Raw genomic sequence first — 18,357 nt, 5'->3', positions numbered from 1 at the left:
GGCACTGTTAATACTTTGATATTTTTCAGCTGTTGATGGAATCAGCCTCTCTGAGAGCTACCACAGAGTTCGGGAAACCTGACTACCAGCCGGCCTCAGAACCATAAAACTGAGTTTTAGAGCTGTACCCTCATAAGGAGATAATAGAATGAGTTGCCTAGTCGTAAAAACAGTGACACAAGCAAACCCATGCATTGAGTCAAGAAGATCCAGCATTCAACATCCTAAACTGGAAACAATGTATTAAAAATACATCTGCGCCAGCCTAATAGATGAAGAATGGGTGCAAGGCTGGTCAACAGATAGAATCTGTTTACCCCTTAAGTCTTTGCCTAGGAGGCCTTCTACAAGACAGTAGCTGGGTGCATTTAACATCTGCCCAAGATGAGTATTTTTATCGAGACACCATCTCTAGCCTTTAGTCAACCAAAAGCCCCAAGGCAGGGGGTGTTTTATATCGGAGTTGGCATCTCCTAGCCTTTGCCTAAAAAGGCGTATCCTACAAGGCAGCAGGACATGAAGCAGATTGTACTGGGTTACATGTTACCAGTAGCAGGATAACCTGATCTGACAAAAATCCGGCCTTGTATGGAATACTGTTGCCATATCTGGGGCGGATCTACTAACGATGCCCTTTCTCTTTTAGACAAGGTGCAAAAACGCATTGTAAACAAAGTTGGACCTGCTCTTTCAGCCAACCTCCAACCATTTTCACATCGTCGTAATGTTGCTTCTCTTTCTCTTTTCTACAAATACTATAATGGGCACTGCTCTAAAGAGCTAGCGTCTCTTGTGCCATCTACTAAAATTCATTCTCGTGTTACTTGTCATTCAATTAAGTCTTATCCTTTTTCTGTGACTGTTCCTAAGTGCTCCAAAAATGCTTATTCGTCTAGTTTTTTTTCTCGAACATCAGCTCTTTGGAGTTCGTTTCCTTCATCTTGCTTTCCTGATTCATATAATTTGCAATCCTTTAAGTCGTCCATCAATCGTTATCTTGCTCTACAATCTTCATTTTTTCTATTTCAGTAACTTCCAACTTTAATTAATGGCTGCTTGCAGCCTTGTTGGAAGCGAAGATGTTTAAAAAAAAAAATTAAAAAAAAAATTCAGACATTGAGGACCTTTTTCTCAAAACTCTAAAGATGAATTCTTTAAAATAGGATAGTTTTTGTTTAGTCCTTTGCTTTTAGAAATTTTTTAAAGGTGTTTATTTTCATGCCTTCATTTAGAAGTTATTTCAGATTTTTTGTTTAGTAAATTTTCTAATTTTTCTTGTGAGCATACATATATTTTTTGGAAATATTATTATAGGCAGGTGTAGTTTTTAGAATAGAGCAGTTTAATTTAAAAATAAGTATTTTTTTATTCAATTGCCAAATTTATTTATAGTCTCTTGAGTGTTTTTATGTTTTTAAAGATTGTTTAATGGTTAAATTAAAAAATTGTTTGTGGTTAGCGTAACACTTTCCACATTCGCCTTTAGTTAAGCCAATATAATGTTCATTATTTTGTGTGGAAACGATGTATTTGTAAATAATACTTTTTGTATAACATTTACCATTTATAGGGCAATCAGTTTTTTTAGTTTTGCCATTTATAGAGTAATCAGTTTGCAATTACAATTTTCATTATTATTATTTTTTTTAATTTGATTGTTTGTTAATTATTGCAACATTGTGGCTATTCATTATTCTTTCTGTGTTTTTTGTACAGCTATAACTTACTTTAATAGTATTTCTGTTAAAAAATTTTGTGCAGTTTATTAGTGGGAGGAAATGTTTATCTATTAATTTCAAATACGCTTTTTCAATATTCGTTGAAACGTTTTTTTCTGTACAGAGGGTTAAAGCAAATTATATTTCTATTTCGCTTTTTGCAATTTTTTTTTAAATTTTAGTTCAAAATTTATAAACCTGCTTTTTTCAAGACATATTCATACACATGTTTAGAAGAGTAAAATATTTTCATTAGAAGAGTTTTGATTTAGTCTATTGATAATTTAAATAGGAATTTGTTTTAAGATTTGAGGGGGGTGATTTGAATTTATGTTAATATACTATAATTTGTCATAAAGGTTTTTGTAGGGCTTTTAAGAATTTTCTGCGAGGTTAAATGTGACATCAAGAAAATTCACTATCTTTATAAAGTAGTGTTCATTTCTATTTGGAAGTCAATATTTTTGAAAGTTTCTACTCCATCTTAACTTCCTTGTCTTTTTTTTTTTTTTTTTTTTTTAAACATCCTTGCTTCCAACAAGGCTGCAAGCAGCCACTAATTAAAGTTGGAAGTTACTGAAAGAGAAGAGATAAAGATTGTAGAGCAAGATAACAATTGACGGATGACTTAAAGGATTGCAAATTATATAAATCAGGAAAGCAAGATGAAGGAAGCAAGATGAAGGAAGTCTCCTTATTAAAATAGAATTAAAAGCCCTCTGTAATTACTATGTGGGGTTTTTTAAATTCTATTGTTTTATCTAAAGTTTCTGCTGTAATTGAGGGGTAAATGAAATTGTTAATGAAAATTATGTCAACAAATGTGCATTCATTTTTGTTATTAATTTTAGAAAACTAATTTATAACATCAGTGGTATTTTTCCACTGTTTCATATTTAATATTATTTATTTGCCCAATTTAATTTTACCAACATGCCCTAGCTTATTTTTTGAAGGAACTAATAGCCCATAAAGGAGTTTGTTTTGAAAATTTGGCTAATGGTCTTTTAGTGTAATAAACACTAGTGCTGGTGCAACTGATTCAATTCTAACTTTTACAACTGTTTTGGCTTTCTAAATTATTTGCATTTTTTAAACTTTCAGGAACTTTTGCAATTATTAGAAATATTATTCCACAGTATTTTATGATGATTACCTGGGTAGATTTGGTATATGTTGCTTGTTTTATCTGCAAAAACTAAAATATTAGTATTTTTGATTATCAATGTCTAATTTGAGTTTTTTTTGAAAATCATTATTTATATTTCAAAATTTTATTGTTTTAATCAAGTGTAGTAAATCATTTGTCAATGACTTACTACACATATTTTAAATAGCAAAATTTAATGTTTTTTGGTTGAGTCATATTTTACTAACATAAACAAAAATAGTAAAAAAACATCTAGTGCATTTTAATTAAAATATTGTTTTAATTAGTATTATCATAATAATAAAAAAAAGGCAGAAAAAAAGTTTAATATTAAGTTAATATTTAAGGTAAAAAATTTCGTAATTAAAGACTTTTTCTTCTTATTAAATAAAATTAAAACATTTTAAAATAACTTTGTAAAATACAAGTTTCTCCTTATCACGCTTTTTAAATTAATAAAATTAATAACTTTTTTAAAAAGATAGTCATTTCAAAAGTTTTCCGGATTTTTAGTTGTGACATAAATATCTAACTCATTTATTCATCTAAATTTATCATCGATATTCATACATCGATTTTTTCATTTAAATATGAAAGAAGCCTGCAAAAATGCATTAATTAATATTTTAATTTATGTATAAAAAGTATAAATTGTTTGAGGTTAATTGTTAGAATTGTTAAATTTTTAATGTTTAAAAAAAAAAATTCCTTTTTTTAAAAAAAATGGCCTGATGAAGGGTAGTTTAAACATTGGTTAATTAAAAAAAAAATCTAATTGTTTTGATTTGCAGTTATTTTTTCTAAAAATATTAATAATGCTAATACGGGAGAAGCTGCTTTAACATCACACATGAAAGATAAAAAGCACAAGAGAGGTCTCTTTTTAGCAACAGTATTTAATCATTGATACCACCTGATTTTAAATCTGCTCCAGTTTTTGAGCATGTGTCAGAATCCTCAAATAAAGCAGAACACCGAAAAACAATAGATAACATGCGGATAAACACTGATAAAACTTTTTTGCTGAAGCTGAAATTTGTTGAGTGCTTAATATTGTATATTCTAAATATTCAATGAATTCTTCAAATTGTTCTGGATAATTATTTAGTAAAATGTTTCCAGATAGTGACATAATTAAGTTGTTTCAATGTGGACCGACCAAGGCCAGTTACATTCCGGCTTCCTTTTTTAAAAATGAGTTACTATCTATTGGTTAACTTGGTTATCTAATGGAGGTTATCTAATGGACCATATTATATCTAATGTCCATATTATTATATCTAATGGACCATATTATATCATATATCTAATGGACCATATAGATAACTTGGTTATCTAATGGACCATATTACACTGTTTCATTTTACAAATCTATAGAAAAAATTTTCAGAAGGGTTAAATGGACCTTTTAGTTTGATTTTGGGATGACAAAGTTAGTATAGTTAAAACTTATTATCTTAAATCAGAGTTTATGGGACACTCAACTGCATCTAACCTTATGCAAACATTCCTTAAACTGTATTTCTGACAAAGATAAATTAAAGAATTTTCAGGTGTTTGACAGATAGACAAAATGTAAATTTGCTTTTTTTAGATAATTAAAAGGAACAGAGGAAAGAAGAAAAACTTAATTCTTTTGTTGTTGGAACCTGTGGTTATGGTTATTTCTTCCTTAACATCGTGGTCTCCACATCATTCATAGTAGTTTTAAAACAGGGGCAAAAGCAAGTAAGTGGGAGCTAAATAGTTTATTAAAAACGATATGGCAATTTATACATGGCTCTCCTAGTAGACAAGCAACCTATGAAAATGTCACTGGAACACTTAATTATCCAATTCAGTTTTGTTCACATAAGTGGTGTGAAAATGAAAATTGTGCTAAAAGGATTTAATCACTCTTTAATAGATACAAAAAGTTTATTATATATTTCAGTAGTCTTAAGAAAAGGTAAAAATTGACCAAGCTAACTTAAGTTACACCAATAAAAGATATTAAAAAGATATATTAAGATAGAGATAAGAGAGTTTTTAGCTGGTCTGTTGACACACCTCTTTGAAAAGTCTCCTTTGAAGTTTGTTATAATACACACTGCTGTATTCATTAACCCAATTTTTATTTCAAATCCAAATTAAAAAAATACTTTTATTAATAACTTTTCAATTCTATTGCAAAAATTAATTAAATATTTGCCACCAAATTGCCACCAAAGTCAAACTAGAAAAAATCAGTAGCAAAAGTTCTTAGAAATAGTTGAAATCAGAAATTGTTTCAAGATTTTGATGTTAATAATGATTATCTTGATAAATTCTTCTCTTGCTTTTTTTGGGATGAATAAAGTTTATCGAGATTTAAAATGTTTTTAAAATAGTTGTGCTTTCATAAAGTCAATCTTCCATTGAGGTTTTAATATTAATAAACAACTTCCTGTAGTAAAATCTCTTGTTGCGTTATGTTTTATTAAAGACCGTTTGACTTCCTTCAAAGAAAATTAGTTGTTATGATTTTAATCAACTCAATTAATAAGAAAATTAACTAAGTTTAATAAGAAAATTAGTTGTTATGAGTTTTTATTGAATTATTGGATGCTTTTAATATATAACATTTTAAGGTTCCAGACAGGGGAGGTTTTGTAAATTACAAGTTTTTTGACCAATAATTTTTAATTCACAATTAATTAGTTAGGTAGCTAATGTTTTGACAATTTTTGTTATTTTGGGCCATCATTAAAGAAATTAAGTCCCAGAAAATCCTAGATTTTTTTTTTTTCTGTAAGTTTAAATTGTTCAATAAGAGTGTTTATATTTTATACAAAAAGTTTTCCAAATTCATTTAATTAGATTAAGATGGTATACTACAAAAATTTCTAGAAAGAAAAAAATTATAATAAAGCTATGTCTGCATGTCTGCATATATTTTAATGCCTGCATATATTTTAACATACTCTAGTGAAATTATAATAAAAATTAAAAAATTAAGCTCACAAATTATAAAATTACCAAGGAAACAGCAAATCAACAATATTCTACAGCAAGTCAACAATGTTTTAATGTTTTGAGTTGATATCATAGCATTTTAATACCCTGGTATCTTGTATTTAAAAACTGTCTAGTTAATTGCTAAATGTATTTCTATCAACTGTACTGGTTAGACACTTTATTGGAATGTGAGTATTGCAACTATACAATGTTTTGATTAATTAATGATTTTTGGTGAGAACTAAATAACCATTGTTACTAAATAATCATTTGAAATATTTAATTAATGTCTTATAGTTTTATTATATTTTATTTTTTATCATAGTTTTTGTTATTAAAGTTGTAAATAGATATAGATTTTTTATTGATAAATACAGTTTTTGTTTTCGTTTTTTTTATAGGTTTGTGCTTCACAATCAGTTGAAAATTTCATTATTTTGATAACTAGGAATATACATGCATGTTTTGTATTATATTGTATGATTGATCATCCTAATATAAAGTAATTTTTTACTACTACTACTACTACTACTACTACTACTACTACTACTACTACTACTACTACTACTACTACTACTACTACAAATCAAATATTATATAAAAATATAATAAAAAATTAATTTTTTCTTTTTAAGAAAAATGATAAAGAAGACACTTGTCTCTATTCTGTTAAAAAACTCCATAAAAGACTGCACTGACTTTCTTGGGTTCTTTATTTTACCCAAAAGTTCTTCTTCTACCCCACAAGTTTTACCTTGTGTAAAAATAAAATACAAGGGTAAAAATGATTGTTTTGAAAATCAAGGTATTACTGTCATTAGTGATCATAATGATTTCTTTGAAGAGTTGCTTTCATATGCAGAAATAACACTGGATAAAAAAATTAAATCTTTGATAAGCTTGCTTCAGGTTTCTTCGCTTGAAGAAATACGCTGCGAATTTTTTATTGGCTTGCTTATGCGTTTGACATCTTTGATTAAAAACGAACCTCGAAAAAATATTGATGAAAAATCTGTACTTTCAGGTAATAATCACTTATCTATATATATATTATCTATATCTACATAAAAATATCTGTATCTATATATGATATTTATATAGATATTAATATATCTTTATACAGATATCTTTACATAGACTTAAATTTAACTCTGTCTTTTTTTAATAGCACCATTGTTATAGGTTGTTCAGTGGAACTCTTACATATTGATAACCATATAGAAGATATCCAGGAAAATATAGTAGTTTTCAGTTTAATAACTGCACTTATGGACACATTTGGACATTCAGTTCTAAAAAATACACCACAGATTGTGAGTTTTGTTACGTGCATTCTGAGTTGGTCATGGTATACAGAAGAAAATTCTTTTATTATTTTGCACAAAGAAAATGAGGCCATTGACTTGTGTTTGTTATTACTTTCAACATTACTTGGAACTGGAAAGGTTTATTTTTCTTTTTAAATGTTTTTTTTACCAACTCATTTGTAATTTTTTAATTTTTAATTAAATTAGTTTGTTACAATTTATTACAAGTATTTTATTAAATTAAATAATTAATTAAGTAATTTATTACAATTTATTACTAAATGATAGTCTCGTGATTGGTCTAAAAGAAATTGCAGCTGAAAATTTAAAAGAAAAAATATAAAATACAAAAATTGTAAAAGAAAGTGCAAAAGAAATTTTAATTTTGATTAAATTTTTTTTTTTGTTTCTTACATTTATTTAATAGTTTTTTACAATTTATTTAAAAGTAAATAAAAACTAAAAAGTAAAAAAAAGAAAAGAAATCTTAATTGGCACATATTTTCTAAGTGAAATTATGCCCTTAGTGTACATGTAAAAACAAATTTCTCTGAATACTATGTATTTTTCATTTTTAAAAATTATATTCATCTCCATGGCTCCAATTCTCTCTCAACTCTAAACTTAGAAACACAAACCTTGTTGAACAAGACTGAAAAGGGATAGGTGGGTTTTCTACCACTAATTTACTACTACGTTTGCTGCATTTGAGGACATGTAGTATTATTTTTTATACAAAAATTATTCTTTTACAGTTATTTTATATAAATAATCATTTTTTTATAAAAAATGAAAAAGTGCTGTTTTTCATAAATATTTTTTTTAAAGTTGATTTTAATAAGATATTAAAATTTTTTATATATGTAAATTTGCTTATTTAGAGGCCCAAGTTGACTGAAGTTGTTGAGTTTAATGTAATGTTAATTACATTACATAATTTATTATAATGAGTTTATATATTATATAGTTTATTATAAACTATTATGTAATGGAATTAACATTATGTTATATATAAACTAAATATAATACTATTGTTTCTAAAATTAAAAATAAACAAACCAAAAACTTGTTATTTAAAAAAAGTTTATTATAATTTACAAGCCTTCTCAGGAGATACATTCAGTATAACTATGCACACAGTATTTTGTTTTGACAGCTTGGCCTCACCACTTTGTATGTTTTGATAATTTGCGTGTTTCAAAAATGTGCTGAAAAAACTAAACTGATGAGGAAATTAAAATAAACCATAAATTAAAAAGAGAAACAAAATCTTAACAAATAATAAAATAATTAAAACATAAACCAGTAAAAATAAAATCTTAAAATTAATATATATTTTTTAATTTAGAAGGGAATATTTAATTTGAATAATTAAGTCTAATAACCCATCTAATTGTTTTTCTGCTAACATTAGGTGCTAATTTCTACTAACATTGGGTACTAGCTATATTTGGGATAAAGAGTTAGTTAAATGTGATAGCAGTCTTACAATTAGTTAAATGTGATAGCAGTCTTACATTAGTTAAATGTGATAGCAGTCTTACAATTAGTTAAATGTGAAAATTAGTTACAATTAGTTAACAGTGAAAAAAAAAACGGAAAGAAATTATTTAAAAAAATAAAAAAGATAAGTTAAAAATAAAGTAAAATAACAAAAATATTTAAAAGTATAAACGAACTAAAAGATTAAAAAAGACGTCAAACAAGAAAATGAATAAAAAAGTAAAGCGAACAAATAGATTTAATAAAATAAAACAAAAACAACCAATTAAAAGCAAAGTTTAAAAAAAAAAGAAGTTCGAAGAAATGTTCGAAAAAATAACAAAAAGAACTACTTAAAACAAAAATAATTCACTACAAATTTTCTACGCTATTCTGTATCCGCCAAGAATAACAAATATAATTTTTATTTTGTAGAAGTTTTTGTGTTTGCCTTTTCGTTATGTAATTTTTGTTTTAGTTTTGTAGTTTTTGTGTTTTGCCTTTTTGTTTGCATAAAGTTTGTTATTATTTGTGCTGTTGTTGCTAATGATTTTTATTGTTGTTATTAATTGAGTGTTTTCACATTTTTTTTGTCTTTTTATATAATTTATTATAGCTTAATCATTATTTTTTTATAATTAATTTAATTTACATCTGCTTTCATTTATTAATATTGTTGTTGAATTTTTTGTTTGTTTGTTTATTTTATTTAGGTGTCACTCCAATGACTAGTTTTTAACTATATGAGTGACACCTAACCTAATTTTGTAAAATTATAAAAATTTTTAATTTTTAATTTTTGGTTAAATAAATGGATATAAATGTAATAGCAGTCTTACAATTGGTTTTAACCGTCATCATGTTATAAGTTTGGAAAAATCATGTTATAAGTTTGGAAATTTGCTGCCCGGCTCCACAACTACTTTGCAGAATCATAAATTGCGTCATAGAATTACTATCAATAGTCCTTCAACTGGAGAATCAAGCAACAGCACAAATCCACCACCGAAAAAAAAAATTAAAATCATGGACAATTATTTACAAAAAACAAGCCTTATAGAAATTGTAGCTGATCTAGCTACAGATGGTTTCGATTAATACGATAACTAACAACAAATTTATTCGCTCATTGATTCAATAAAGAGGAAATTTTCTTCCTAAAGGTCTAACAACTGTGATGAATTTAATCTATTAAGATTTTTTTGATTAAAAGGAAGTGATGAAACAAAAAGTTATTGAAAAATTCAAATGGGACATAAATTCAGCTTAATGCATGATGAATACACATCTTTAAGACACAGAAGGTACTTTGGTGTCAACCTGTGTAAAAGCGAATGTAAGAACACCTATAAAACTAGCATCATTAGGATTTATTGTTCCTGCCAGCTGAAAGTTTAATACAAAGTATTAAGGATCATTTGAATTCATTTGGTATCTGTATGGAAAGAGATGTATTAGGTTTAATTAAAAATGACGCAGCAATCAACAAGAAGCTCATGCAATTAAAGGACATTTTTGATCAGTTTTGATTTAACCATGCAATTCATCTTGGTTTATGCGACACGTTATACAAGAAAAATAAAGACAAAAACACCATTTCCCAAGGAAACGGAGAGTGATTCAGAAAAGTATGAACATGGAATTTACAATAATAATTTTAGTTTTGAATCAGTAAACAATGAGATTAATATTGAATTCCCTGAAATTTTGATGAATGTATGAAAAGTAGCGAAATTTTGTGAAGAAATTGAACTGTATTTGGATATTTATCATTGTAGGAATTCCCATTTTAATCAATGACTGCACCTATTTAAGAAACTAAGAAATTTTTATTCCAGTTTAGGCTTTTTGAAATTACTTCTAATGATGATGAACCACTGCTAGCTGAAGCACCATGTACAACATCGGAAAATTCACAGATTTTTCTTAAGGATGAATTAAATGTACTTCTCAATAAAGATAGCATTACACACTTGCCCAAATCTAATGATCAAATCAAATGGCTTAAGCAAGAGTTTTTGTTGTACCGAAATACAGGCAAAAAGAACAGAAAATCTTGGAAAAATTTACAATTCAATTCTCTCTATAAAACCCACATCAACAAATGTTGAACCCATTTTTTCAAGCTGCACTAGTTTCTGCACAAAAATCAGATCACAATTATCTGATAATTCGTTAAAATCTTTAGTTTTCTCAAAATATTTTTACAATAAAAATAAGCCATTTTAATTTTTATTTTAAAATAAAAAACATAATGTTAGAACACTTTGTTTAAATAACTTTTAAAATAAAAAATGCAAGATAAACTTACATAAGTTTTATTATTTAACAAGAAAAACCAAAAACCACAGTCAACTGCGGGTTTTTTTTAATTAAAACCGAAACCGCTGTTTTTTATAAATGTGGTTTTTTGGTAATCCTAAGTTAAATGTAATAGCAGTTGTAGATTAGTTAAATGTGATAGCAGTCTTACAATTAGTTAAATGTGATAGCAGTTTAACAGTTTGACATCTCTTTTAAACAGTTTCTTCAGCTTTGGTTTCCATACATTTTTATCATCTTCTAAAGATTTTTTCAAGGAATTTTCGATATTTTTTTATTAAGTTTAACTATCAATACATTTTTTTAAGTAGATTTGAACAATTGTAATAAACAAAGTTAAAATTAGTTGAAGGAAGTTGTAATTGATAAATTGGCATCACAATTAACTATCATAATATAATTGCTTGCGAATAATTGTATATATATATAAGACAATTGTAAATATCTAGGGAATTTAGTTGGCATATAAATTATGCTAAATTTCACAAAGAGGTATTGGTGTTTTACACAAGATTGACAAAAGTTGTTTCTTATGTGAAACTACAATAATATATATGTATATTTATATACTGTTATATTAATGGAATTTATATGGGTATTAAGTATACTGTTCTCCTGAAAAAAAAATTTTTTTTTTGAACAAAAATTTAAGATTTTTTTTTTTGAATGGAAACTAGAAAATTGGAAAACGCAAGTTAACAGGGAAACAGGTTTTTTGTCTCTACATGATTATCAAGATAAAGTTATTATCTTTGTTTTCTAATTTAGTTAACAAGTGCTGATTTTAAAGTTATGCATGAGCTTCTTCCTGCACTAAAAAATATATCTCTCAAACATGGAAATCAGAGCACTTGCAATATGGCTAATGATTTACATGTGTTTATAGCAACATACGGTGCAGTGACTTCAAAAACCAGCTCTAATATTTCAAATGAAACAGATAAAAAAACTGGTAATTTTTTTTATTTTTATTACATTAAAAACTAATTTTATATGTGTATACATACCAAATGAATACAATAAAAATTGAACTAAATCTAAAATCAGCATCTAAAAAATTAAAGTTGGCAGAAAATAAATGTCATATGCAGACTTAATAATGTCATATCCTATTCTAAATATATATTCACTAACAATCAGGACCTGTGATAAATTAAAAGTCTGTGTTCGTCACTCTACCACTTACACTTTACATACTATTTCGATAGCTTTTAGTAAATGCTACAAAAACAAGCTTTTTAGTTTTTAAACAATTAAACATCATATATTCTGCTAATGATTAATATAATATGTCTGCTGTGGGTACCAGCAATTAAATAATCGTCTGTAAATGTTTTACCACAACCAGCCCATCCAAAAAGAGTAATCTATACTGTTCTTTTTAGTAGTTAGGTGTTTAGTTTAAGTTGTAATTTAAACTACTTTACATTACCTAATGTAAAGTGGTTTAAATCACATAAATATATGAAATATCTTTTTATAGTATGTAGCAATACCTATTCATCTATATCCAGTATCTATTTATATCAATATATATTATTATATGCAATATCTATTTATTGTAGTTTGCTCTTTAAGAAAATAATTTTCTTGCAGCTTTGAATGGTCAATACCACAGATGAGTCACACGCCGTGCCTCTTGCTCTCACTCATATTCACTTGAAATCAAACAAAGAGGATAAGTGCAACTTTTTTCTCCTCTTTTTTACTTCACAAATTAGTTCTGCAGAATGTCCTTGTGGTAACCAAAATTACATATATTGGGGTTGGTATTTTACAAAAACAAACAGTTGATATTCTAACAACATTTACTCTGCCTTTTAATAAAAACCTGTTAAAGTAGTTAACTGAATGCAGTACTACTAAAATTAGCACTAATATAAATTAGTCATATTTTTAAGAGTAGTGCTAATATAAAATAGTCAAATTTATAAGAGTAGCCTCTTGTAAATTTGACTTTTGACTTCCTAGAATTTAATGACATAATTTTTTATAAATTAATCAGCAAACAGCACATTTTCTACCAAGATTGCAACTTCTTTACTTCTTTTTGCAACATTTTATAGTTACTTTGAGTTATAAACATTCTTACAAAAGCCTGAACAAGTGAGACAAGTATTGATGAGTTTCTTTTTTGAACAAGTTTTCTTTATTATAAACATATGTTAAATAAGTAATGTATATAATTACAATGTGTCAGCTTAGTGATATCAGGATTTTTGATAATCGTGAATGGAATAAACAAAAACATTTAATGTTGAATATAAAAAAAATTGTTTTTGATTTTTGCGTTGAATTCTGTTAATTGTTTAAATGCTTAAAAAGAAAAACATCACAGTTTCATCACATTTTTTATGTAAAGATTTTTTGGGAGTTTTAAACCAAAGTTTCGAATATAATATGATTTAGACAAAAAAAAAATATTTTTTAGATTTTTCCAGTGAAGTCGCTTACCATGATGCTATGAAAGATTTACTAGATCCTCTGCTTCCAACAAGAGGTCATGCTCTATTTCAGCTTTCAAAACTATTGCAAAAGCGAAATAAATTGGCTGTTAAAAATTGTGACAAGCTTCTAGGTATTAATCATATTGTGTTTTTACGCATAAATACATACATACTTATTATACATACATACATACATACATACATACATACATACATACATACATACATACATACATACATACATACATGCATACATACATACATACATACATACATACATACATACATACATACATAGATACATACATACATGCATACATACACATTTTTTTATCTAGACATAAAAAGAAATTTTTACTTTCGAGTTTCGATACCAATTTGGTTAGTATTATTTAATGTCTTATTTTTTATTTAAACTATTTTAATATAATTTAATCTTTAAAATTATCAAACTCTTAAACCCACAAGAGCTATATTATTTTTTACAGAATTCAATATAATTTTATCAAATAATATATAATGCGGTAGTGGTGTAGTGGTAGAGCGCTCGCTTCATAAGCGAGAGGTTCCGAGTTCGATCCCCACCACGTCCCTGGTAGTACCGCGCTCAACTTGTTTCTCCGCGCAGCAGCCTTGTTCGTCAAGGTTCGTGTTTCGGAGTTATAGAGTTGAGAGAGGGTTATAACCACAATTAAGTAGCCTCCTCATCTGTAGTGGCCTTCTGGCCCTTGGGGAGGTGAAATAACAAAAAAAAAAAAAAAAAAAAAAATATATATGTTAATATATATATATATATATCAACCCTCAGAACTAAGGTCGCCATTTGGCAATGTTGAACTAACTGCCAACCTAAAAGTGTTTGAGGTCATCAAAAAGTATATATATATATACATATACATATATATAACAAAATTTTTATTATATATATATAATAAAAAGATTATATTCAAGTATTTCAACTAAATCATGCAAAGGAGTGCCTGCTACATGATTTAGTCGAAATATTTGAATAAAAAATACATGATAATAAGGAGCCAAACAATGGCAAAGTACTACTGATACTGTGTTTAACCTGTTGTGTTTTCTTTTTTTTTTTTTAAAGTTTTAGAGTTGTATTTTTGAGAATAACAGAGTTGTATCTTTGAAATAAACAATTCAACAAAAAAATATCAACAAAAAAACATGACATGCATATGATTTGTAAGAAAGCTTTAACCTTTATTTTCTTTCAACAGAAAAACATTTAGCATGTAATAATAATTTAGATATTTATTCTTTGGATGCCTCAACAACTATTCTTTGTTGGTTGGGAAAGTTTTTTTTTGTTTTTTTTTCTGGTTCACTTCCGACAAGGCTGCAAGCAACTTTTAAGTATTAAGTTGGGAGTTACTAGAAAAAAAAATTGAGTTAAAGAGCAAGGAAATGGTTGACAGAAGACTTAAAAAGTTGAAAGTTGAATGAATCAGAAAAACTTGAAGATAAGAGAGAGTTCCAAAGGGTTGAAGTGCAGGTAAAAGAACTAAAGGAATAAAAGTTTTTTAGAGGATGCAGAGACAGATACAGTAAAAGAGTGAGAATTTGCTGAATGACGAGTCAAAAAAAAAAAAGAGGCTCAAGTTTAGCAGATAGAGTGGGTCCAACTACATTTACAATTTGTTTTTGGACCTTGTCTAGAGGATAAAGAGCATCATTAGAAGAACCAGCCAAAATATGACAACAGTATTCCATACAGGGACGAATAAGAGATTTTTAGAGGTAGAGAATGGAATCAGGAGAGTAAAAATGGCAAGCACAATAAAGAGAAGCAACCTTAGAAGATGTTAGTTTAGCGATCGATTGTATATATGGTTTCTATGAAAAGTCAGTAGTAAATGATAATCTAAGATGTAAAGAAGAGGACTCAGTGAGGGGTTTACCATTCATTTATATAGGAATGTCGACAGTACTGTGATAGTTGTTTGCAGTAAATAAATGAGTTTTGTTTAAGCTAAAATTTACAAGCCACTACGAGCCCCAATCTGTTACAGAAGATAGATCAGATTCAAGATTGGCTGCCTGTTCTAAGCGATCGAAAAGAAAAGCCTTTTTGTCAAGACAGGAGTATAAAGTTGAGTCATCAGAAAAAAGAGCTACTTTAGATGTAAGGTTGTCAGGAAGATCGTTAATGTAGATAAGAAACAAAATATACCAAGGATAGAACCTTGAGGTACCCAAGAAGTTACTGAAAATAAAGAAGAGTGTTAGCCTTTGAGGATGGTTTTAATAAAGCAGTTAAAAAGAAACAACCTACCTTTTTAACAAGGTTGTTGAAGATTTTCCTAAAGTCTCTAGTGCCAAACTTCTAAGATAACTTCCCGAAAAGGAAATATGAGTTTGAAGATTTAAAAAGATCGTTGCATCGTCAGAACTGCCTAAGGAAGAAATGGAGAAACTGAACACAAGCTAAGATCAGAGACAAGACATAAATCAGGGAGTGAAGGTAAAGGATTAAAGTTGTCAGGAAAACAAGTCACAAAGTTAACTATCTGAGTAAAAGATTAAGAAATGCAGAAGTTATAGGCTTTAGTGCCAGCAGGGTCAATGATGTTAGAGCCATTCAGTGTGATGAGCGTTAAAGTTACCATTAGCAACAATATTAGCAGAGGGGTAAAGAAAGAATGCACAATCAATTTGATCAGAAATTACTATCTAAAAGAGTGTAGTCTTGGGAAGAAGGAAAACAATAAAGAACAAAGAGAAAGGTGATTAGCAGAAGCACAAAAAAGAATAGTCAAAGAATTCCAACCTGATTTCACAACAAATAGATAAATTAATGCTTGTGGCTATTGGAGTCTTTGTAAATCAAAGGATAGTACCAATCAACACTAAAATCAGAAGAAGAAATAGCAGAATTTAAATTAGTCTCACTAAGAGCAAGCAAGTTTGGTGAATTTTGCAAGAGATAAGATTTAACTGATGGAAGGTTGCTTCGCAAAACACAAATATTAGTAAAAGATATATTAAAACAGTTAGGTGGTTTTTTATTTTTAATATTTTGGGTTACTTTTGGCATGATTTATGTTTAAAGAGAACTTGAAGAAGAGTTGCATAGCCACCATTAAGGAGGCACAAGCAAAGACCTATGAGAAAATTCAAGAAGATCAGGCATTCATCATTTTATGCAGGAAACAATGTAACACAGGTTTACATCTACGCCAGCCTAATAAATAAAGAAGGAGTTCGAGGCTGGTTAGCAGATTTGTTCTGCTTACCCCAAAGTCTTTGCCTAGGAGGCCTCCTACAAAACAGTAGCTGGATGCAGTTAACATCTGTCCAAAATGAGTATTTTTATTGAGACACCATCTCTAGCCTTTACTCAACCAAGAGCCCTAAAGCAGGTAAATTTTAGCTGGATGCAGTTAACATTTATCCAAGTTGAGTATTTTTATCGAGACACCATCTCTAACCTTTACTCAACCAAGAGCCCCAAGGCAAGGATTTTTAAGTTAAAGTTTGTTTCTCCTTGTCTTTGCCAAAAAATGCACACTCTACAAGGCAGCAGGGCATGGGGCAGGTAGTATTGGGTTTCATAGTACCAGTTGCAGGGTGATAGTGATGTCCTGAACCTGACTTAACCTGGCGTAATTAAAAGAAGCTACTTCCTGTAAAAAGTAACTTAAAACATTGAGCATGTTATTTTAGAAATTCATTAGGAAAAATATTACGTCTAACAAAATACTAGATATAAGGGTGAGTGCAGGTTTTATAGTTGGAGTGTCTTGTTAGTTAATGAGCTCTCACTGTATCAAAACAGATTTAAACATTTAAACAGAACATTTAAATAGAACACATAAATACGTAACTTGCAGGTGAACTAACACAGCGCCAGATGTTTAGAAAGAACTCAAACATACAGATAGATAACTTAAGTGTAAGTGAACACTGTACCAGAGGTTCAGACAGAATACTAACATACAGATAACAACTTACAGGTGAATCAAAAATTTGCCAGAGGTTTAGACAGAACACAAACATACATATAAAGTAGATTACAGGTGAGCTAAAACATTAACTAAGGGAACTCTAACTATATAAAAGAAACAAAAATATATATATACATATACATATTACTACAGGCATTTTACTACATACATATTACTACAGGCATTCCCACAAGGAAAAAGGACATGGAACAGGTTGCTCTGGGATACATGTTACCATTAGCAGGGTGATCATGAAGACCATGCACCTGACCTGACACATACAATAATAAATATGTTAACAGTACAATAACAAATATGTCAAATGTCAACTATTGATTATAATTAGATCATTTAGGAAATTAAAAAAAAAATGTGTTTCAAAATACAAATGGAAAAAAAGTTCAGTAATAATTATAATTGCAGACAGTTAGATAGTTTATAAAACTCTATACTAGAGATATCTACATTATTTTAACTAAGAAAATGCAAGTACTATGAAAAAAATCACAAAACATTATTTAAAACAATGTTTAATTTTATTTACAATGTTTAATAATTTATAAAAATGTTGATGTTTGATATTTTAAGTTGTTTTTTTTTAAGTTTGTTTAAGATGTTTCACTAAAGGTGATCAAAAAAACAACTTAAACAAGTTAAAACTAAGTAAATATTAATAAAGTAAATCTAGTAAATATAAATAAAGTAAATCTAGTAAATATAAATAAAGGAAATCTAGTAAATATAAATAAAGGAAATCTAGTAAATATAAATAAAGGAAATCTAGTAAATATAAATAAAGGAAATCTAGTAAATATAAATAAAGGAAATCTAGTAAATATAAATAAAGGAAATCTAGTAAATAGTGATTTAATAAATAAGTAATAAAATAGAGCGTTTTTATTATCATTATCATTATTATAACAGTTCATTTTTTTTTATTTGGTTTACATATTTTACTCTGATTGACATTTTACAATTGAATAAAACGTTGAC

At 27.8% G+C, this 18,357-nt stretch overlaps 1 protein-coding gene across 1 annotated transcript in view; it reads left to right on the top strand.

Moving 5' to 3' along the window:
* LOC100205535 (transport and Golgi organization protein 6 homolog) overlaps positions 1 to 18,357 on the top strand; it is a 50,678-nt gene that overhangs the window by 17,415 nt on the left and 14,906 nt on the right. The window contains exons 5-9 of the mRNA XM_065795497.1: positions 6,246 to 6,346; positions 6,480 to 6,868; positions 7,027 to 7,289; positions 11,724 to 11,907; positions 13,387 to 13,533. Coding sequence (XP_065651569.1) covers positions 6,246 to 6,346; positions 6,480 to 6,868; positions 7,027 to 7,289; positions 11,724 to 11,907; positions 13,387 to 13,533 — 1,084 coding nt within the window. The remainder of the gene's footprint in view (positions 1 to 6,245; positions 6,347 to 6,479; positions 6,869 to 7,026; positions 7,290 to 11,723; positions 11,908 to 13,386; positions 13,534 to 18,357) is intronic.

The sequence above is a fragment of the Hydra vulgaris genome, chromosome 04 (assembly GCF_038396675.1).
Source record: "Hydra vulgaris chromosome 04, alternate assembly HydraT2T_AEP".
In the NCBI taxonomy this organism is placed as follows: Eukaryota; Metazoa; Cnidaria; class Hydrozoa; order Anthoathecata; family Hydridae; genus Hydra; species Hydra vulgaris.
The sequence above is the reverse complement of the archived record's forward strand: the minus strand, read 5'-3'. Positions and strand labels throughout refer to the sequence as shown.